The sequence below is a fragment of the Microtus pennsylvanicus genome, chromosome 4, assembly GCF_037038515.1.
Source record: "Microtus pennsylvanicus isolate mMicPen1 chromosome 4, mMicPen1.hap1, whole genome shotgun sequence".
Lineage (NCBI taxonomy): Eukaryota > Metazoa > Chordata > Mammalia > Rodentia > Cricetidae > Microtus > Microtus pennsylvanicus.
The window spans coordinates 113,416,870-113,440,482 of NC_134582.1; the positions used below are offsets into that span (position 1 = coordinate 113,416,870).

At 47.1% G+C, this 23,613-nt stretch overlaps 2 protein-coding genes across 9 annotated transcripts in view; both read right to left on the reverse strand.

Annotated features, from left to right (window-relative positions):
- Positions 1–5,740, reverse strand: part of Gng4 (G protein subunit gamma 4) — a 43,939-nt gene extending 38,199 nt beyond the window's left edge. For 2 of the 3 annotated variants that reach the window (XR_012910407.1, XM_075970203.1), the window contains exon 1: positions 4,920–5,281. The gene's annotated coding sequence lies outside the window, so the exon portion shown is untranslated. Of the gene's footprint in view, positions 1–4,919; positions 5,282–5,465 lie in introns of those variants that run through there. The other variant, XM_075970204.1, reaches the window with a different exon arrangement.
- A 4,706-nt stretch (positions 5,741–10,446) lies between these two features.
- Lyst (lysosomal trafficking regulator) overlaps positions 10,447–23,613 on the reverse strand; it is a 152,838-nt gene continuing 139,671 nt past the window's right edge. For all 6 annotated transcript variants that reach the window (XM_075970201.1, XM_075970200.1, XM_075970199.1 and 3 more), the window contains 6 exons: positions 22,455–22,553; positions 18,027–18,166; positions 17,683–17,780; positions 13,920–14,076; positions 13,486–13,557; positions 10,447–12,340 (listed from right to left, as the gene is read on the reverse strand). In XM_075970201.1, the coding sequence (XP_075826316.1) occupies positions 12,202–12,340; positions 13,486–13,557; positions 13,920–14,076; positions 17,683–17,780; positions 18,027–18,166; positions 22,455–22,553 (705 nt within the window). In that variant the 3' untranslated portion in view covers positions 10,447–12,201. The remainder of the gene's footprint in view (positions 12,341–13,485; positions 13,558–13,919; positions 14,077–17,682; positions 17,781–18,026; positions 18,167–22,454; positions 22,554–23,613) is intronic.

A 23,613-nucleotide genomic window follows, 5' to 3' on the forward strand; every position in this document is an offset into this window, starting at 1 on the left:
GGAAGAGCAGCCAGTGCTCTTAACTGCTGAGTCATCTCTCCAGCCCTGACTTTTGAGTTTCTTGCTTCTGATTGGTGGTGAGAAGACTACATAAACAGGGAGTTAGGTGTAAGGAAACCAAGGACACCGGCAGCTGTGTCTTAGTAGCCAGCTGTGTCCCATTATGGTTAGAGCACCTGCCTATGGCTCAACATCCCGGAGGCTGAAGATATTCTCCTCTGCGTGTCAGAAACGAAGACAGCAGGACACTTTCCCAGTTCCCAAGTGTATACTAACAAGAGACCTTAGCTTCATTACACAATCATTTGCACAGCGGTTTTCACACCTTTGAGAGCTTGTCTGGAGGTTCTATCAGGGGAGTACAGCTACCTTTGACCAGGGACAGTCCTCCTCTATGGCGGAAGGTTATCCTCGTACACTGGGAAAGGCTGTCCTCTTCACCTACTAAGTGTATAGCTTTAGGAGGGAGGCAAGGACACCCACCTAGCCAGCCAGATCAGCCAAATCAACCCCAGTGATAACAGTGACAAATATCACAGCCAGAACTCCTTTACACCCCTGACTCCCCTGATGGGCTTTTCAAGAAGATCATGGGAAGAAATAGCCTACGAAATCGTCACTCCTCCATGGTTTGGGAGTACGCAAATGCGCACAGACCTCTCTAAAAGTCTACAACACCAGGACCCAGTGGGCAGCTTCCACCCGTCAGGGTCAGCCTCCACTCGCCTGGGGTAGCCTGCTCTACTCTTTCTTTGAAGTGTATTATGATTTTGATTTAATAAAAACACACTTCTGCTCGAAGGATCTGGGTTTTCTCTGATGAATCCTTTCCTTTGAGAGATCTGTGCCCCCACTGTTTGAGAACAACCCCCTCTGAAGTGCATATCCAGAGGGCAGGAGCTCTGTGCTTCCTTCTCCTGCCCACAGTCTGTTCCCTGCAGTATCTCCTGGTCTGAGAAAACACAGCAAGAAATCCCAAGTGAGCTGCACAGAATGAGGGGGCGGGGGGGGCAGATCTAAGAGCATCAGCAGCCACAGGTGTACTCCCCAGGGCAGGAGAACAGTGAACCCTAGGAACCCGGCATAGCAGAGTGGAGACTGTGCACGCTCGCTGGGGTGTGCATTGAGTGTATGCAGAAAGGACTGGCCTAAAAGAGACACAAAAGACACGAGGTAAGACGGGGAGCAAGGAGTGACATGCGGCATTGCTACAGGGGAGGTCGTGGTGGGAGGGAGGCCTCCAGAAGATGCCAGTATCCCCACTTCAGGTAAAACTCAACTGAAGAGGAAGTATGTTCACAAACCTATGCCTTCCCCTGCCCCTGGAAGAGTTCAGAGGACGTCATCTTTTCTTTGTTTCTTCTCTTGGGGTCAGTTAAGGGATGGGGTGCAGCACCCACAGCTCACCGGCACCCTTCTCAGCCACGGTCCGCCTCCACCATGGCCCGGAGGGTCAGAGGGCTGGTCACTCTCTACTGAGCAACGTTCTTGCCCTCAAGGGGCACCAAACATGCTTACGGGACTTGGCTCTATTGCTTGGCTGCAGGCTGCCCCTTTAGACAGATGCTATGGGTACAGCAGTGGATACACACCCAATGGCTGAGAGGCCAGTGAGCTGGGTACAGAGGGGAGAGAACTTCCTTAAGACAGTGGAACAGAACTGAATGGTACCAACTTATTTTCCCTTGACATGCCACAGGTTATGGGCCACAGAAAGGGCATGCTGGAAGCTCTCAGCCACCAATGACCCGCAGGCAGGCCAAGGCATGGCAAACAGCTTCTCAATTGGGTCAGAGAGACCCTATAGTGGACACAAAGACTGGGCATGTCCAACTGTCCACAAATAAGAAAGCAATACGCAAGGCCCAGATGGCCAGTGTGTGAGGGTCCTGGCTACCAGAAGCCCCCAACAGTAGTGGGCACAGGAGATACACAACTCTTTCTTAGGGGTGTACCGGTCACTTTAGGGGCATGAGCCTCACGCAGAGTGGTCCATGCTGTGGTACTATAAAGGGACTGGCGAAGCCCGTGTCCACATTGCGCCTGCCTCCAAGAGCCTGACCCTTGTAAAGACAGACCCCACACAGCACATCCCCCTGTGAATTCTGTCCTAGCCTTCGCGGAGCTGCTAGTAACAGCTGGGTCACTGTCAACCCCAGCTCTGTGTCCTTTGCGGATCCATCATCCTTCCAGTTTTCTAAGCCTGATTCTCCTGTTTGGACATCCTATTTGGACAGCCTGGAGGGGCTGAAGAAAAGGCCTTGAAGCTGTGCCTCAGACATAATACCAGGAGGACCCAGAGGGAAGGAGAGGGGCGCAAAAGCCGTCAGGGACAGTTAAAAGCTCATGGGCACTGAATGCCCATGTGTTGGGGAGAAGTCCCTCAGACTTCAAGTGACAATGAAAGCGTTTCTCCTATCGCTAGGGACCTCTTCAGTGTACACCTCCAAAGGAGAGCTGACCCAGCCCCGTAGGAAGAACTCTGAGGAGAAAGGACATGTGCTCGCCTCAGTTGTGTTCACGTTCATCTCCACACACATCTCTCCCTTGTTGAAGTCCCCACCACCCACAAGCGCACTGCCGGGACACTTCCCAATTATCAGGATGCTTTGCAAAACCCCAACCCGTAAGCACTGCCTCCCAGCCCCGGGGCCTGCTCATCAGGACTCCGGCCACCCTATCTGCCCCCAAGAGGCTCAGCCTTTGTAGATCTGCCTGTAGACATTCCAAGACCTCAAGGCCACAGGATATACGGTGTCCCCATTTCTACTTCTGTGGGGGCAGCAAGGCAAGCAGCACCACTTCCGCACAGGCTCCTCTGCCAGGGACGGCAGCAGTGGCTGCCACCGCGGCTCCACAGCTCGGAGCACCGCTCTCTTTACAAGTGTTCTGATTTCCCTGCATGAATCGTTCAGCAGGTTTTCTTGCCTCTGTCCCGTTCCCCGTGTGGAAGTCTCCTTTGGGTTTTCCCCTCTGGATTCTTATTCTTAGTTTCTTAGGCAGCCATTTAAAGCCTTCTCGTAGCAGGGTCCTCTGCTTGTTCCCCTGTCTCTGACTTTCAGTGGAAATGTATTCACTATCCAGTGTTGGTTTCAGTTTTTGGTTTAAGGAAACTGAATGAATAACTGTGACCTGAATACTAAAAGTCTCAATGATAGAATTTGCTGGAAAGAAAAAAAGAAGAAATCAGCAAGATCGGATAGCAGAATGTAGATTTAAAAAAAAAAATCAGACATTGCTTCAAATCCGTCCCCAAAGCAACTTCTAATATACAACACCCTCCCCCTGTCAAACAGAGTAAAGTGAGACACACTAAGGAGGAGACCGTGGGATATGGCAGTGAGCAGAGCAGACTTTGGCCAACCGCTTGGCTGTCTTCCCCGCAGGTGCGGGCATGCACGGTGTGAGTGTGCTGTGGGTGGGTGGATGCTCACACAGCCAGTTAGTCCCAGGTGTCCTGTGCTCCTGAGACAGGACAAAGGCAAGGGCCCTGTGCCCAGCTGATGTTCCACGATGTTGAAGAGCATTTGAGATTTGGGAGCTCTGGGGACGGCCATTCTTTAAACACTATGAAACGAACAGGGGAAAGCTCCCTTACAGATCACCATGAAAAAGGTGAAGGCAGCTGGCCAAACAGGCATGGGTTGGTGGGGATGGCCCTTCCTTCCCAGAGCAGTTTCCTGTGCAAGAGTCTCCATTGCTTCCTCCCTAGGCTTCATAAGGATTGGGGCGGGAGGGTTTGCATGGTCAGCCTCAGGGTCCCTTGGCTGCCAGTGCACCCCAGTAAGCCCTGCACTCTCAGTAAGGCCCCTCAGCAGGCCTGAGAAATCCACCAACCCCAAGTTCAGCTTACAAGCAGCCTGCTTTGTGTCTCAGGACTGAAAGCTCCAGTTGCCTCCCACAGTGGTCTCTCCCAGGTGACAGAACCACAGGAGGAAGCAGCTGCCTTCCTCCTCGCAAGCCAACAGGAGGAAAAAGGCCGGGGTGCTCCAGGAATGAAGACCTAGCTAGCTTGCGCAAAGCCCGGGTGCCTTGCCGCAGCCGTGGGGGCCATCACACCTCGCTGTGGAGGCAGGAGTGACGCCTTTTCACTGGCACCCTGACACAGCCTCGCAGGCTTGTTCTGGTTGAGACTAGCCAGCCTGCTGCCAGCCTTTTACAGCCCCGGGAACTGTGGGACCAGACAGGATTTATCTATCACTCGATCAAACTTTGCACATTTGGAGGTAGCCTCGCATCTTAGCTCAAAATACACGACAAGAAGCAGATTCGTCTAAACGAAGGCGTCTTTTGCAGCCATAACTGGCATCTCGCCTCATTATTTCTCAGGAGACTAAAAATTAAAGCAAAGCTTGCTCTCCTAAGGCTATGGCCCCGCGAGCTCAGCAGCGCGTTTCAGCACCAGCTTCGGGGACAGTCGCCATCGGGGGTGGGGGGGGGGCACAAACTGGCCCAAGTCACCCAGATGCTCCCCCTCTACCCGAGGTAGGTGTCCCGGCGTCAGGAAAGCAGAGGGCTTCTGCGAACCCCCGCCAAAAACACTGCTCCAAACAAAATGATGAGTGGTCACGCCATCTATCCCATATGGTCCTCTGCACTGGGGACGTCCCTTGTCCAGAGGACAGCAATTACGCTACGCCCTGAGGATGCAGGAGGGTCCTCTAGGAGGCTCGGCCCCCCGCGACCCCGGGGATTCGGCTGTGACCCCCCGCGGTGGTGCACCTTTCGGCCCCCGCCACATAGAACCACAGGTCTTTGTGTCGCGTGTCGCGGCACCTCCAGGGAAGACCCAGGAGCCAAAATGTCTCTCTAGTTCCGAGACTTTGGATTTCGGCCCGGCTCGCACAGAGCTGGAGGGGCCTGGGCCGAGGTTCTCCGACGAGACGCCGCGCCCTCCCGGGGGCTCGGACGCCACTTACCGCAGCTAGAGCGCAGCCGGTGCCGCTCAGACGCGGGCTGAGTCCCCGGCGCGGCGCTCGAGGGGGGCGGCCAGGCCAAGTGGCATCGCGCGCCCCGGGCTAGGTGCAAACGCGCCCCGCGTGGCCGCCCGCGGGGTCCCCGGGCCACAGAAGATTGTGCGCGTCTGGGGAGGAAGGGGGCGCGGCGCGGCACCCAAGTCACAGCAAAGCCACCCGCTCGCGGGGCTCCGGGTCTGTGCAGCAGGCCCAGGGGGTGCAAGGCGGTGACCCCAACCCTAGCCTGCTGCGCCACACTGGCCGCACCCACTCTCGCGCACCCACTCCGCAGCAGGTCTCCTCCCGCGCCGGGAGGGGCCGGGAAATCCCGCCCGCCGCCGCCGACGTCACTGGTGCGTCACTGGGGCTCCCGCTCCGGGCTCCGCGCCCCCTAGCCCCTCGCCTCCCCCCGAGACCCGCCCTCCCGGGGCGCGCGCATCCGGAAGAGTTCACGGCTCCGGGGCAGATACCCGCGTGTAGAGTGGGGACGGCCAGCTCAGGATACTTCACCTGGGGACACTTAGGGAGCCTCACGCCGAGGAAGGTGGGCGCTGCGAGCGCAGAAGCCGAACACCTGGAACTGCGCACCGTCCTTAAGCCGACGTCGCTAAGCAACGTGGGCAAGACCGCCACGCGACGGGGCTGGGCAGAGCAGCTGCCTCCCAGCCAGCCACTGGAGTGCAAGTGGACAGCAGGGCGCTGCTGGCTGCCGCGGGGAATCCTGGCGGCTCCCAGCGGCGAGACGGTCCGGTCGTGGCTGGCCAGGCCTCGCCCTAATGGAATTGTGTCTTGTGATTCTCATTGTAAACCGATGAATTACCACACTCCTCTTCCTTGAGGGAGAAGCGACTTCAGTTACGTCCCTTTTCCAACTCTCATAAAATGACACAAAGCCCTCTGAAGACAGAAGCCCGGAAAACATTTCGAGCAGAGTTACTAAGATGCGAAGAGAAGGAGGCCGTGTTACTTCTGTCTATAAACACCTTTGACAGGGAGATTTCTTGAAAATCTTCCTCCCATCCACCTTCAGCGACCATTTCCTGGAGTGACACTGGATAGGGTACCTCAGATTTTCACAGATCTAGCTCACGTTTCTCACTGTAGGCTGGGCAAAGGTGCACCTTGGCGACGTGGAGCTGCCCCAAGAGGCCAGAAAGGCCCGCTGGGGCAGAAAATCACTCCGATTGTCTTTATAGCTCTGAGGAGTCCCCCTGGGTCCCAGAATTAAACTATGACGCAACGATTTAGCCAGCAATGCTCACAGCACAGAGGCTGTTCGAGTGAGAAAGACCAGAGATACTGCAGTTGGAAATTCCAGCAGCACAAAACTGTGTTCACTATTGCACTCTCGGATCCAGCGTCTCTCCTGCAATCCTTGGCTGAGTAGCACACTCTTCCCCCAAACCCGCTGCAACAAAGCTGAGCTTAAGTTTCCTTTTATGAGCATTCTAAGGCTTTTGGTGCCAGCTGTTCAGTTGTAAGGGCTGTCAATAGATAAACTCTCTGATTGACGGGACAGTTGCTGGAACACCCCGGTCTCTCAGGCCCTATTTTGTCTTACACACATACAGACCAATGTTCAGCCTCTAGGGCTCTGGAGGGCAAGTTTACTTCGTTTGGACCACTCTAACAAAGATCTCATCCCCTTCCAGAAGCAGCCATTCTGGAGGACCAAACCAGTAACACGTGGGCCTCTGGGGGACATGAAACACCCTAAGTATAGCGTGATCAAGGACAGAGAGAACAGAATACTAACTGTAAAGTGTTGTGTGCACAGGGTATGGCAGTAGCAGACTCACACTTCTTTGTACAGCTGCTTCTGGTACAGCAGGCAACAAGTGAACTTTTAGTTTCAAAAAGAGATCCAAATATGAATTTTTCAGTAGATCTAAATGTAGCCGTGCTGACCTCCGAGAGGATGGATGTGTTCAACTCTGGCGTTCTCAACACTACCAGGGGCTTTAGTCAGTGTTTGCTTTTACTTTTTAAACCCCAGCAACAGAAGAAACTAAGTTATTCACTCATTATGAAAACTATAGAGTAGATTTTACTAAAATCTTAGAAAACGCTATTTTTAAAAACTTATTGGATTTTCAGGTTTTTGAAAACAGTTTGAACGAGATCAAAATTTGAGTCGGAAAACGCTTCTTGTGATCAGCCAACAGAAGCTGGGGTGAGGCCAGCTTATTTCTCATGAAGGATGAGCCAAACTTGCCACAGGATCATCTCTGAAAAACTCATCTCTCGTGGGCTCTGCTCCTGAGAGGAGAAGCTCTCAGGGCTGCCGAAGGAGTGTCGAGCCAACCCCAGTCTTCAGAGGGTGCAGCGGCATCACGGAGTTTCCCTCCAACAGCAGCAGGATAGGCCTGTTTACCGTGTCTTGTAATGCACACTGCATTTGAGTGTGTGTGTTGCATTTCAGCAACCAGAGCTGCCCGCTGGATTTCTAAGTGTCTTGATTTCGCAATGTATAAAGTGTTGCTCTGATTAGTGGAGTTCTCAGAAAAAAATGGCAAAGCTGTCCAAAATATGAGATACATTTGGGAGCAAATTGAATAATTTTGTCACCTATGTGGGGGCCAAACCCCACTGGTCAGTTAAAGGGTAATCAGCAATGAAAGGGGGGATCCTGAGGAAGATAACCCAACAGAAAGTAAAAATATGGTATTCTTTAGTCTCTACTTACCTTTCCCAACACGGTAGCTCCTCTTCTTTGTCAATTTGGGGCATTAGCAAGTTATTCAAAATAGTGGGAACTAGAAAGCCGGGAAAGGGGTCCAGTGGGCCTCCCCTTTCTGCACCCTGAGATATCCAAACAGGCAGGCAGAGGGAGGACGCGGGTTGGCAAGCTTGCACTGATAAAGCGCTGCTGCTGACTTCCCGGGTACAGACGAAGCAGCACAGATGCAGGCAGAGGATCAGCAGTTGCACCCCTGTGCCTTCTGTCACTGCAGGCACCTGCTGCTCTGCAGCCCTCCCCACTGCAAAGGCTGGAAGATGGGTGGATGCTCATCCCACATGCCTGGCCTGGACCTGCTGCTGGCATCTTGCCAAGGTGGAACACTTCGATGCCTGTCTTCACACAGAAGTCTATCCATCTGTTAGGTGGTAACATCACTTTCTGTCCTTAGAGAGACTTTCTGCCTCAGCATAGTGGTGCATGCATGTTATCCCAGAGCTCAGAGGACTGTAAGTGTCAGGCTAGCCTGGTGGACACAAACCCTGCTCTACAAAACAAGGGCTGGGAATGTAGCTCAGTGGCAGGAGGCTTTTTAAAGTGTTCCTGCCATTCTCAGAGCACCTCAGTTCCCCCTCCCCAGCACTTACCATGCATTGTAACTTGCCCACAGGCTGAGTGCTACCTGCTGCACTTCCAGTGGTTTCTTTTTCTTTTTAAACCCCAGCAACAGAAGGCCCGTGAGGCAAGAACAGCTGGATTATATGTATATCATATCTGCAGCTCTATTCTCAATCAGGCCTGCCACAAGAAGGGACAGAAGACACTCTGCTATCTAAAATGAGAGGCTGATCTTGGGACTGAGTTCATTTAAGGACAGGAAAAGTTGAAATATAGAACAAAAACTAAAATTAAGGAATGAGAGATGCCTAGTGGTAGAAATTTATAGGGGAACCAAGGAGAACAGATGGGGCTTCTTAAAAAGCCACCGTTGTGTGAACTTTCCTGAGAAGACAGGAACAAACATCTCACCTCAGATAGGAACTCAGAGACAGAAACAAATGAGTTCATTCAAGTGTAGCTTGGTGAAGCAACTTGTCTAATTAGGGTTACTTACAGAAGCACGGGTATCACTGAAGGAAGAATCTCCAACTCTTAAGTGTCATCAGGAAGGGGCATGACCTTGTGAGCCTCTCCTCAGAGCAACCATTAACTGTATAAATTCTCTGGCGAGACCCTTCCACAGAAACTGTTAAGGTCAACACACCTAACCTAAGGTTAACACACCTAAGGGAGGCTGGGAGCCTGTTAACTGCTAGGGCAGTGGGGCTTTGTGACCAGCCCACGCCAAGCGACCATTATCTGCCTATAAATCCTCAAGGAAGAGGTGGCGTGTGAATTACTTTCTTCTAGTAACCATTAGCTCTCTAAAAATCCTACGGTAGGGAGGTGCCTGTGTGCTTCTCCTTACCCATGACAGGAAGTTAATGGGCCCCTCTTGTGCAGATCTCCCGAGGGTAATCACAATGGCTTAGAGTTCAAAAACACAAAAGACATGACAGGCCCAGAGAGCAGCATTCCCGACACCCCACCCTCTCCTTCAGTTCCTACATCATGTTCATCCCCTTCCGCAATGTTCCGAGACTTACACACAATATAGCTGCCTCACTTAGGGCCAAGCATCCAAAAGTCACTTATTCTCAGGACTTGGGCCAGTCACAAGACTGAGGTCATCCCTGCCCACTGTAAGAGGTTTCTCTGACCAAAGCTGACAACCCCTGTAATTTATGGGCATAAAAATAAATATTCGTAAGGCAATCTGAAAGGCACTATGCAAATTAGTCAGTAGGGAGAAAGCTTCCAACTCAGTCCCAGCTTGGTTTCTTTTTTACATTCTGCATAGCAGGTAGCGTCTTCAACAGTATGGCCTTACCATCCAGGCTTGGTGGGCAGTCAACAGCAGTGGCAATGGCCTGTACTATTTAGGGATTATAGGCCAAAAATTAATACGGAAGTATCCTATTCCTACCACTGTAATGTGTGTTCAATTGCTCTATGGCCTCTCGAAGTGCCCTTTCCCACCCTTGCAATGTGTGTGTGTGTGTGTGTGTGTGTGTGTGTGTGTGTGTGTGTGTGTGTGTGAGCTGTGGCAGTTTCTACACAAGGGCTTATTTGCATCCCTTGCTGACAGGCTTTGGCCTATTGGTGACTCTTAGTTACTTTCAAGCCTACATTGAGGCCCTATGGCCAGTCTTTAAATGAATTTAGTGATCAGCCTGAGGGCACATAGCCTGTGTTTTAGGAAGGGGATCTGCTTCTTGGCTTCTGGAAAGACTCAATGGGCTGTGGACTCTTGGACAGAGAACTACTGACCCTGATTCTTGTTGAACTCTGTGTTTCCTCCCACACTAGGTCATCCGTGAAGCTGGACTAAGACCCAGCTTAAGTGCCGACTATGACAGGCCATGTCTCATGGGATACTACTATTTACAGGGCTCTGAATTCAGTCCACTAGCTGTTCTTACCCTCTCTCTAGCCACAGGGTATCTCTATTTATCTGCATGGCTGCAGCCACACAATCTTATCAGAGCCCTTAATTGTACCAACAGTGCAGGCATCTATGGGAGTGGCAGCTTTCCTTCTATGACCTGTGGCTTGTTAGTTGGTTCTATTCCTTGAGGAGGTTCAGTGGTTGAAAGAAACTGGTCCCAGCACAGCCAGTGATTAGTAACAGGAATTTCAGATACACTTTGTTCTGTAATAGCCACGCGCTGAGATCTGGTCATAAGATACAAGACATACAGAAGACACAGATTTAATTCTATTTTTAGCAAGTTTATTTGCAAACTGAAGTGGCAGTGTGTAAAGGTAACAGCATGTAGGGATGGATGCTACAACATGCACGTTACAAAGCGTTTCCAACATATACATACTAGGTTTCATGCTCAATAAATAATCCCCCCAATGAATTTTCATCTTTACATAAAAATATAATATTGCACTCTTAACAAGATCAGATATTTTGCACATTTTCTCTTTAGATAATGATGAAACTCGGTCCTTAAAAAAAGCCAAGACTGCATAGCATCCCTATTCTAATAGGAGACTAACTTGAAGTTCTCAGTAAAAAAATGAAAGCTAGATCAATAGCTGGATTTTTAAAAACAAATCGGTCACTTCAACGTGAGTAGGAGTAATGTCATCTCTGCTCATAAGTGGACCTCAGGAGTGACATATGCCCATGTCAATGTGACCTAACGGTCTCATGAGGCCCTGCCTCTCCCTGTGCCTGTCCTCACAGCAGAGACTCTGGAATTGCGTCTTGCAGATACAAGCAGAATGTTTTACAAAGTCTGGAAGTTACAAAAGTAGTTCTGTAAACAATATATGAATTAAATTTCCAAAACAAATGCACAAGTCATTCATCGGCAGCAGAACGTGCGTCTATTCCATGGTGACATATCTCTGAGCCTACCCAACAGTTCTCAAAGCCATTAAAGCAGCACCTCAAGTAAACATCCAGCTGTCCCAGCATGGCAGACACGGCATTCCAGTCTAGGAGCTGTCTTCATGTGCCATGGCGCACACATAGGGCTTTTATTTTCTCTAGGGTTCTCAGATGGCGGCTTAGGAGGAACAGGTGAAACTGGGTTCCTCCAGCTTGCACACTCAGCTGTCTTCTTTTCCTTCAGGCTTCTGTCTCACAGCAGAACACTCTCCTGTGGGCCGGATTAGCTGCTGTGCCTCCACTGTGGAGTGCTGCCTGGAACTTCAACTATAGATGGGAAATGTTCGGGGCTCTGTTAATGGCATTGCTACCAGCAGATGCTAAAAAGATTTACCATTATATTTGAAAACAGTCACTGAACCAAGGGTATTGATGTCTATAGTGTTATGGATTTTAAGTAAACTCTTATGAGGAAGAGGATGTGTATGAAATCAAAAGTACCTGGACTCTTGCCTATGGCCTGCAGGAGAAATCTAGCCACTCTCTGGGTGAAGACACCCGGCAGAAGCAGCCTAGTGCGATGCTGCAGCAGTGCATTGTCTGCTCAGATATTCCGGAATGCATTTGGTGCAGAGGCACCTACTGAATAATTTGCTTCTCAAAGAAAGCGATTGTTGAGCCTTGAAAAATTCCTAGTTTTTCTTTTCTTTTTATAGGAGGAATGTGTGTATGTAGGGGATATACCAGAAACTTTAAAAATATAATTTCTAATATTTTAGATAAATAATTAGCCAATTTAAGTTCTGCTGCTTCTTTTTAAAGTAAGAGGAGAAGAGAGACCCTAATCTTTGATTCAGCAAACTTTCTTGGGAAAAAGTATCAAGAGTCTGACTTTAATTTGCCTCAAAAGACCCGAAACTTGTTGGCTGGTGCGTGCTGACCCAGCCTTCCACACCATTATGGAATGAGGGTAGGGCTGTGCTCCCAGGACCATGGAGGCTGTGGAAGTGTGCACAGAGACAGGTGTCATTACTGGATATCTGCTTAGTCATCTGTTTCTGCAGTGGCTGGAGCCAGCTCCACAGTGTGATGCTCATGTCCTCTGTGGAAGGCCCTTCTCTTCATCCAGCTGCGTAGCTGCTGAGGAAAGAATAGAACATGGGCTGCTTCACACGCTGCTGGTCCTTCCGACACCATGCAATCACTGTCCCATCACTGTTGGCTGTGTATAAGTGGTGGCCATCGCAGGAAAACGTAAGGCTGTAAAGAGCAAATCCATGTGCACATTACAATCCTTAAGCTGTTTTTACAGACTGTGATGCTAAAACTAAGGTGTCTCCACTCCAGAGTCATCCATGCAGAGACAGCGCACAAACCGTCCGTGCCGACCCATCCTAATATAGCCACCCTCCTGACAAGGTCCAGGGCTCAGGTTAGCTACAACAAAACTGGAGCCCCAGAGATCAGGCGGGAGAAACTTTACACAGATAGCATACTAATAGATTTTCCCCTTAAAAATTAAATTACATTTATTTATTTATTCATTCATTTGTTTATTTGAGACATGGTCTCTCTATGTAGTACTGGCTATCCTGAAACTTGCTATATAGACCAGGTTGGCCTGGAACAGAGAACGAAGGAGGGAGGGAGGGAGGGAGGGAGGGAGGGAGGGAGGGAGGGAGGGAGGAAGGGAGGAAGGGAGGAAGGGAGGAAGGGAGGAAGGGAGGAAGGGAGGAAGGGAGGAAGGGAGAAAGGAAGAGAGAAGAGAGAGAAAAGAAGAGAGAGAGAGAAAGAGAGAGAGAAGAAAGAGAGAGAGAGAGAGATCTGCCTCCTTCTGCCTTTTCAGCTGCTGGGATTAAAGGTGTGGGCCACCACACCCAAGCCTTAAATGACATCTGTTTTAAGGATGTATTTTGTTTCTCTGGAGAAAAAAGGTAAAACAATATAAGATTGATAATTTAGGTTCACACTTAAATTCAGCACAATCAAAATAAATTTAATGAAGTATAATTTGAATATCTCAACTACTGACTGAGTTTTCAAGTCAAATTTGTAAGCCAAGTTAAGGATGACTGGTGTTTGTTTCATCAAGCACATCCCTATGGTGCTCAGTCACATGACTGTCATCGCAAAGGAGGAAGTGGAAAGAACAGTTTCTATGGTTCCAGAAGCTTCCTGGCACAGGGCCAGCCTGTCTTTCACCTAGACACTAGACAATGATTTTCACATGACCGGAGTGCGTTGGTTTGTTGCTGGTAACAAGAAATTTGCTGCATGGTAAGAGCCTGGTTTTTCATGAGACCTTCACACACACACACTCTTTAGGTCTATATGCTTTACTATTTCTCTAACAAATATAACTACAAATTATTTTATGAGGACTAAAAGGCAGTGGTAGATCTTACCTTATGATAGGCTTATTTGATTTGGGAAATGTAATTTCTCTCACAGGCTTCAAGTCCCATGTGCTCCATAACCTAGAGGAAAGAGCAGTCATTATTCAATTATGCAAACTAAAACTGCATGCACTGGAAAATACACGCGTTTGTTTGCTGAGTTACCAGGATGCTCCACTGCAAAGAGAAGCATTGCCTCTAGGGGGTTTGCAGGGGCTGCAGGGGGAATAAGAGCTCTGCCTACTTTCATATGGTTAATATTTTATAGTTAACACAATACTTCCAAACTGCACTAGCTTTACTATTTAGAAACGCAACAGGAATAAAGACCTATACCCAAAAGAGACTTTAAATCTCTAATTCCCACACATGAATATGCTTAGGTATTAAATTCATTTCTCAAACTGCAGTGATACACGACTGGGAAGACAATCCTCTCTTACCTCACAATGCCGTTTTCTAATCCCCCTGCAATGACATTGATGGATACTCCCTCAGGCTGGTTGGAGAAAGCTACAGAACAAATGATCTCTCTGCAGTGGACATGTCCAACGAGGTCCCCATTCACTGTCCAGAGTCTCAGGTCACTGCCCCCTCCAGCTGAAACACAAATCATCCCACAGATCACCAGAATGTGGAGTCTCACACGAGGTCCCTAGGGCCATAAGGGCCGTTCCTGCTTACTCAGAGATGCAGCTTGCAGGGAGCCCTGATTAATGACTCTGAGTTACTCCAAAGAGCTGTGCGGTCGGTCTACAGATTGGTCCTCTATGGGCAGTGACCAAGGACGGAGCGAAACGGTAACAAGGGAAAGGAATCAGGAATCTTCGTGTGCTAACATTTCTGTCTATGAACTGGCAAATCCTAATTATGTTTGCAAGTACCCAGAATACCATTATCCAAGAGAGAGAAAAATATTCTGTGAAACCATCAGAAAGAAGTTACTTAAGGGAGCTGGGGAGATGGCTCAGTGTGTTAAGTCACTGTTGTGTAACCATAAGGGACTGAGCTCAGATCCCTAGCACCTACAGAACAGCCAGGTATGGTGGTTCAAGCATGTAACTCCAATGGTGGGGAGGCAGACCCAGGTGAAACTCAGAGGCCCTGTCTCAAAACCTAAGACAAAGAGCAATAAAGATTTTGAAACTCAATAACCTCTGCCCTTCGCACATATAAGCATGTGTGAGCAGTGCCCCCTCCACCTAATCACAGTGGCTTAAGCCAAGTATGGTGGCATACACCTGCAATCCAAGCAGTTTGGGAGGCAGGAGGATGGTGAGTTTTTTGTTAGCTTGGGTTGCATATAGAGACCCTACCTAGCAATAAATAAAAAAAAGTGATGTGTGTGACTTTCAAAAGAGAAAAAAAAATAGTTGCAATAAAAATGATACATATTTTTAAAAATGTAAATTAATTCTTAAAACAAAGCCTTATTCCTCAGAGTATCTAATATTGGATTTTATTATTATTATTATTATTTTTATTTTCGAGACAGGGTTTCTCCGTAGCTTTTTTGGTTCCTGTCCTGGAACTAGCTCTTGTAGACCAGGCTGGCCTCGAACTCACAGAGATCCGCCTGCCTCTGCCTCCCGAGTACTGGGATTGAAGGTGTGCCCCACCACCACCCGGCTTTGGATTTTGTTTATTAACACTGAACTGAACTAAACTAAGCTTTTCTTTTCAAAGACTAGAAAGTAAGGGGCTAGGGAGATGGATCAGTGGATAAAGCACACAGTGGGTAGAGTCAGCTTGACACCTAGCCTGGAACACCTGTGAGGGATTCTCTAGATTCAGTTTAACCTCTGACAATGTCTGTGGGGTATCGTCTTAATTGTGGGCAGGAACATTTCCCGGGTCAGGGATCCAGGACTACAGGAAACAGAGAAGGCGAGCCAAACACCAGCTCCGCATGTGTTAGTTCTCTGCTCCCGAATGCGGCTGCTCTGAGCTCTTCCACCCTGACTTCTCTGCCAAGAGACTCACCCTGGAACTGAGCCAAAGCTCTTTCTCCCTTAAGTTGCTTTTGTCAGGTATTTTATCCGAGTAACAGGTAATGAAACTTTGCCCATGGAAACTGTGACACTAAGTCCAGTGCTCCCTGGTGAGCAGAAGGTGCAGCTTGTAGGCCAGCTAGCCTGGGGCACCACAGCAGGGAACAACAAAAGACCCTCCTGATAGTAAGGCTTTGGTGCAGAAGAAAATGCTTACACAACTCAATGAACACGGAGAAGGTGAGCTGGTGCTAACATAGGGCCTTCACTCCTGCTGACTAGAGGTTAGGACACTGGAGGACATGCCTCACATTGCCAAAGGAGAAAAGCAAACACCATCCCTGCTACAAAACCGCCCACCTACAATGGTGGCCTGCATGCAAGATGCATTGGTGCAACAGTGGTGCAAAGCTTATGGGACTAACAAACCCATATCTGACTGGACTGAGGGCCCACTCCATGAGACAGAACCCATATCTGACTGGACTGAGGGCCCACTCCATGAGACAGAACCCATATCTGACTGGACTGAGGGCCCACTCCATGAGACAGAACCCATATCTGACTGGACTGAGGGCCCACTCCATGAGACAGAACCATATCTGACTGGACTGAGGGCCCACTCCATGAGACAGAACCATATCTGACTGGACTGAGGGCCCACTCCATGAGACAGAACCATATCTGACTGGACTGAGGGCCCACTCCATGAGACAGAACCCATATCTGACTGGACTGAGGGCCCACTCCATGAGACAGAACCATATCTGACTGGACTGAAGGCCCACTCCATGAGACAGAACCATATCTGACTGGACTGAGGGCCCACTCCATGAGACAGAACCCATATCTGACTGGACTGAGGGCCCACTCCATGAGACAGAACCCATATCTGACTGGACTGAGGGCCCACTCCATGAGACAGAACCATATCTGACTGGACTGAGGGCCCACTCCATGAGACAGAACCATATCTGACTGGACTGAGGGCCCACTCCATGAGACAGAACCATATCTGACTGGACTGAGGGCCCACTCCATGAGACAGAACCCATATCTGACTGGACTGAGGGCCCACTCCATGAGACAGAACCATATCTGACTGGACTGAGGGCCCACTCCATGAGACAGAACCATATCTGACTGGACTGAGGGCCCACTCCATGAGACAGAACCATATCTGACTGGACTGAGGGCCCACTCCATGAGACAGAACCATATCTGACTGGACTGAGGGCCCACTCCATGAGACAGAACACATATCTGACTGGACTGAGGGCCCACTCCATGAGACAGAACCATATCTGACTGGACTGAGGGCCCACTCCATGAGACAGAACCATATCTGACTGGACTGAGGGCCCACTCCATGAGACAGAACCCATATCTGACTGGACTGAGGGCCCACTCCATGAGACAGAACCCATATCTGACTGGACTGAGGGCCCACTCCATAAGACAGAACCATATCTGACTGGACTGAGGGCCCACTCCATGAGACAGAACCATATCTGACACTGTTTAGATGACCAAAAACCTGAGACTAGATAGGCCAGGGACTTAGGGGAAAATCAAATATGACTGTTCTACTAAAAAAAGGAGCAACAAAATGACTCCTCGTGACAACATTCTGCTGTGCTCATAGACCAGTGTCTTGCTCAGTTATCATTAGAGAAGCTTCCTCCTGCGGTAGATGGGAATTAATACAGAGACCCACAACTGGACGAATATGCAGAGAGTGAGAGAGAGACCTTGGAATACTTCATCCTAAATGTGAGGTCTCCATCAAATCCTTCCCCCAAGGGCTCAGGGAACCCTGCAGAAGAGGAACCAAAACAAACTCAAACCATTTTAAGTTCCTTTTGCTGGAGTATCTTATCACAGCAAGAGGAAAAGTAAAATCATCAATCTGTCAAACACGTGTTCTCTAGCACAAGAAAGGTAACGGAGCTAATGGATAAAAATGAAAACCAAAGTGGCATAGAAAACAAACGCCAAGAAATTTCAAATAATTACGTAACAATAATTTGTTTAAGTGTATTCAAATAAAGTTTTACATCTATCGGGAAAATTTTTTAACTTCTGCGTAAGGTAAGAAATCAACGTAGGACCTTCTATTTTAATATACATCCATGCTATGGCCAAAGTGCTTAGCCTGAAGGGGGCCCAGAGAAGCCCTCGCCAGGAAGGGCAGCCCTAGCTGGAGGCAACTCACCTGAGTCACACACAGTAGCAATGTCACCTGATGTTTCACTGGCAGAGACAGCGGTCACAGGGCTTTTGTGTCCTGCCAGACTTTGTACATAGCATAGCCTAAAAAAAATGACATCCAGTCATACACAGGACTACATTCTTTGTTTCCTTTCCTCAGAATGAGTAACTCTTATTCTGAGGCATATGACTTTTGACTTTAACTAGACTATAGAGGTTCTCTATACCAATAAGCATGTGCCTCGTGCTTAAATTGACAACACAGTGCCATGATTCTAGTGCATTTATTATATACTGTAGAATATGCAACATTTCAAGCAGCCATGTCTGGATGAGAGACTGTTGTACCTGTTTAGGTCCCACACGATGCAGGTCCCATCTCTGCTCACACTTATCATCACGCTATATGGCTTGCAGACACATAAGCTGGTTATCTCTTCTGTGTGTCCATAGAGATGCATCTGACTCTCCATTTCAATTTCTGAGGGCTGGAATTTGAATATTAAGCAAAGCATGAGATGAAAGCCCACATAAAATAATCCGTACTATCTCAAAATTAAAAATATGTCTCAGACTTTCTTTTTATCTGATCATTTTTCAATTCTATTCAACTTTTTAAATGATAAGTCAATAGAGAAATGTAACAATTTAAATTGCTAATTAATAACTTTCATTGCTTATTAATTTTACTTGCTCTTGTTCAGTCTTCGTTAAAGGCATATGCATTTTTAAAGTTTGTAATATTGCTATACATATACATTTCTATTTTGTATTTTAAATTATTTTGCATTTTCTACTTTTGATATTATCTTCAAATATTTTAATATTATCTTCAAATGATAATAATACTTCATACAGTTATCATAACTGACATGAATATTTTATATTTACTGATATTTAAAACTGTTTTCAAGTTATATATAATGTCATAAAACGTTTTGTTTCTCTCTTTAGTCTGACAGGTACCAGTGCTGTGTCCCTTCTCAATGGCTACAGATGGACTTTCAAAAACCAGTATGTCTGAAAGCCACATGGTTATTACTTGCTTTTTTATTGGAGTGTTTACTATCATTGGCATTTCAGAATTTCCCATTCAAGAATGGGAAATGGGGGCTGGCTCACCCCTCCTGAGCAAGCAGCTCTAGGTTCCCAGGGTAGCATCTCCTAGGTGTCCTCCCTGCCACTGTATGAGGCATCTTATCCCCCGGCTGTACCCCAGGTGGGACTGACTTAAGAGGTAACCAAGACTATCCCCGTGTGTGGTGAGCTTCCTGTGGGAATTCTCCAGACTCACTCTATCCTAGGTGACCAAAGTCCTTATAACTTTCTCTTTCAGTGGCTCACCTAACTCTGGCCCGCTCTGCTCTGCATTCCCCCATCTGGGACTCCCCAGGGGTTAATGTCAATTTCCACAGTGCTTTCGCCTTTCCCACATCAGCTGGAGCTGCCCATCAGGCCAGTCTAAAGTGGTTCCATGAATCACGGGCAGCAACCCTGTTCTGGGTGAAGCTGGGAATCCAGACATCCAAACAGCAGCAAGCCGAGAGCCACAGGGGAAGATGGAGGTTAGAAACTCCAAGCAAGAGTGAGGTCCCAGGGGAACCTCAAGGACACCTGAGCTCTGTTTCATTGCAGATACCAAAGCCCAGGAGGAAGCCAGACAAAGGTAGGGCTACATGCTCCTCCTGATTCCGATGACGGAGGTGTGGATGAGGACCTGGGCAGGTCTGCCAAATGTCCCAGTGCAGGTCTCTGTTCCCACAAGAACTACAGGCCCCCGAGAGGGCTGAGGACATTGGTATCAAGGAGTGGTTACTGCAGAAGGAGGTCACATGTATTTTCTATTTCTTTCCTAGGGCCTAGGACCTTTGCAATTTCTGATGCAGGAGTATTGCATGGCTTTGCAGAATGAACTAGCCCTGATGTGGAAGGTCCTGCACAGCGTGGCTGAAGGACATCCTGGACCAAGCCCTTTGCACAGTGCCCTGTATCTTCTCCAGCTCAAGGCCTGTATCCACACTCAGCACACAGCAGGCTCAAGGTCCTAGAGCTACAGCTACTGCTTGTGCCAGTAGAAGACTCCTGGCTGCCTAGATGCTTCAGTCACCTTCAACCTCTTCCCCTGGCTCACCAGGGCATGAAATGTGTTGCCAAGGGAGACCAGTGTATCTGACCTTGGGCCATCCTGCCGAGTCTTAAATTCTACATTGCATTGGTGCACCAACTTTGTTTAAATTTATAGCTACTATGCATTTATTTGTGTGTGTGTGTTTGTGTGTGTGAATTCTCAAACTCTAAACTAATAAAAGGTCTATTTTTTTTTTTACTCTGTTAAAACAATACCGGGCTGTCTGTTTCAAGAATAACTATTATACAATCAATTATCACTTTCAGAAGATATTCTTCTATAACATTCACTTAACTTATAGATAATCCCATAATAAGTCAGTATCTAGCATTTACTAGAAGGCTTCATTGAGAAGACTCAGACAGTTGATCAGTAAGTGCTTAAAGTTAAGTATGGTTTACTAGCGAAGGGAGATACTTTCTAAGAACCCCTGGAAAATTCTCCCAACAAGGACTTTTGAGAGTCTTCTGTGACACTATGGGGCTATTGTTTGTCTGTGTGAAAGCTCCCTGAGGGAACACATAAAAGCTTTCAGGACCAGGGACTTCCTGGCGGGAAGCTACAGAACAGAAAGAAGTGGATGTCAGAAGCCTCCTTTTGACTTCGCAGCCAGGGCCAGGGCTGTATCATGGAATCAGGTTGCTGAGACAGTCTGTGGGATAAGGCATGAGGACCAACAACTGTGAAGATCTAAGTGAGCTCTCCTTAAACACTGGCAGAAACACACAGCTAAGCTGCACTTCGGACACTGGGCAGGAAATAACCACTACTCTCACAACTCAATGACCTACTACTTAGAAGGAAAGAAAACCCTTATCAATGAGCTGGAAAATCTGCTTTCAGGAAAATTATATAAGAGTAACAATAAGCAATGTGAACCTTCATCAGCCTGGCACAACTTAAAAGCAAACAAAACAAGGATTTCTATATTAAGTCACAATAGGTGTAACTTTGATCAACTCTATTCAAAGGTGTTCCTTGTGTAACGACTCCTATACTGACATCTTAATTCTTTTCTTTTTAATGTGGTATTATATACTGTGCTGGTAGATAATTAAAAATGAGGAAAGCTAAGAACAAGGCTGTTTAAAGTGTCAGAAAGCAAATGGAGCAAAAACTTAAAAAAAAAAACCAACAAAGATAGAGCTGTTACCATTTCCTAATAAATAAAATATTTACTAAGAAAAAAAGGCAACTATACATGTGCATAGCAGATAGCTATCCTAGTGCAGGATGAGATGACTCAAGGTACTGGCAGCCATTAATGACAGAGACAGATATTAGGGATGAAGTGTTTGAGAGTAAGAAGGAGAAATAAAAAGGGGACTTTCTGGACATTATAACACTTCTGGACTTAGTGAACATGGCATGTAAGAACCTCACCCCTGGGCTATATAGGCTGCTTTGTTTTTTCCATTTCATCCTCACCACTGTAGTCGTAACTCCACAGACCATGGATTCCATATGGTTGGGCAAGTTGGTATCCCACTTTTGGTAATCTCTTTTCTCACTCAGCAGTACCCAGTGTAAGTGTAACCTTCCTGGCTCCCTAATACCTAGCAGACACCTCTCTCCTTGCCCCATCTGTTCCTACATCCTGTCCTAGCCTTCATCCCAGCCTTCAGGGTGTTTCTCCTTGCAGGCTGTCCAGGGTCTCTCCAGGTGCTGATTGGGGTCCAGTACTCCTGACAAAACATTTTAGTGGTTCCTCTGATAAAAGACAGAGACAGTATTAGGGTCATATTCAAACCCCAGGGTTGGACAAACTTTAATAAGGGATTTACTAAAGAACTTGGGAATAATACTGTACTAGGAATAGTAAATAGTTCCACTCAGCAAAATATATTTTATAATATAATTCTGAAAATTGTGGGAAAAAAGTAGCTCAGAGAAGATTCTAATGAAAAGAAGACTATTACTTTAACTTGCTACATCTTGAACAGTACCACAAGGTTCAAGCAAGGAGACAGAAAATTAAAAGGAAGCATTGCATAATATGTCTTTTCTTTTAAAAATTGGCTTATTTAAATACCTCACCTTTGTCATTCAGTGGATGGCTTAAAGATGCTTTCTAGTAAGTAAGTAACAGAAGTTAAGATAGCTACTTGGATTTTGCTGCCATTTAATTTAGTCAGACTAGGAGGGTGTCATTAGGGTTTCCATACTTTTGAGTACAAAGGATAGAAATCATGTTTCATACACTCTTTCTAAATGTTCAAATTGATACTGAGAATACAGGCAAGATTCAAATGTCATGAAAAAAAAAGCCATGTGTTGGCTCATGCCTGGAATCCCAGGACTTGGTAGCCTAAGGCAGGCCTGCCAGAAGTCTGAGGCTACAAAGTAAGACTCTGTCTCAAAGACAGTCATGAAAAAGCCCAAGTACAAAGCAGATCATATCTCAAAATATTTTGTGTCTCTGAAGCAAAAAATAAGAACTATAAGATTATTTTCAAAACTCTTCACTGATCCTAAAGAACCTAATTCTAATGAATTAGGAAGTCTGTGACCTTCCACTTCCTAAGAGCTAAAAGGGAAGAGCTAACACACATGTGGTAAGGTAGCCTTGTACAAGGACAGCTCACATCATCCAGGCTTTCCTCAGTGACATAAAGGTCCAAACCATGTGCCAGTGAGCCAGGACCTACCGTGCTGCTGGTGAGCCTGTTGGTATAGGCTGTGATGACACCACACTTGCTCCCGGTGAAGAGCTGACAACTGTCAGGCACCCAGGCACAACTGGTCACCTTTGAAAGGACAAACCAAAGACTAATGTGTTAAAAACAGTTAGACTTAGTTCTCATTCTCAGAACTTTTCACAAAAATACATGATAACAAACTTCTGGGTAATATTTTTGCTTGCTATTATCAGAGCTGAAGCAGATGTAACCATAGTACTTTCAACAGCTTTTAGCAAAAACGTTTAACAATTGTTTCCAGATTACAAAGTATTGAAAACAACAGTATATAATTTTATATTTTTATACACACTTGTTTCTTAGAAATAATACAGGATCAATCAAAGCTTGTGCATGAACGTGCGAGTGCTTCGAACATCTACGTACTGGTCTTTTGTTTTGAAATAGGGTCTAATTGTGTATCCCAGGTTGGTTCGGAACTAAAGATCCTCTAATCTAAGCTTTTTGACTGTTGGAAGCCGCCAAGCTGAGCTACCATTTTTTACTTTCATGCATTCTCTTTCTGTCATTCCATGGGGAAGCAGAGTTTATGTAAACACAGGTAATGCTCCAACAGTTGCAAATGTTGCTAAATAGGAGAAAAGAAGATAAATGTGAAGGATTACTCCTCTGGTACAAAATTCTTCATTCTTGTTTTATTGATTTTTATTGAGCTCTACATATTTTTCTGTTCCACTCCCTGCCTCTCCCCTCCCATTCAACCCTCTCCCAAGGTCCCCATGCTCCCAATTTACTCAGGAGATCTTGTCTTTTTCTACTTCCCATGTAGATTAGATCTATTTAAGTCTCTCTTAGGGTCCTCATTGTTGTTCTCTGGGATTGTGGTTTATAGGCTGGGTTTTTTTTTGCTTTATGTTTAAAAAACCACCTATGAGTGAGTACATGTGATAATTGTCTCTCTGTGTCTGGGTTACCTCACTCAAAATGATGTTTTCTAGCTCCATCCATTTGTCTGCAAAATTCAAGCTGTCGTTAATTTTTTCTGCCGTGTAGTACTCCCTTGTGTAAATGTACCACATTTTCTTTATCCATTCTTCGGGTGAGGGGCATTTATGTTGTTTTCCAGGTTCTGGATATAACAAACAAAGCTGCTATGAACATAGTTGAG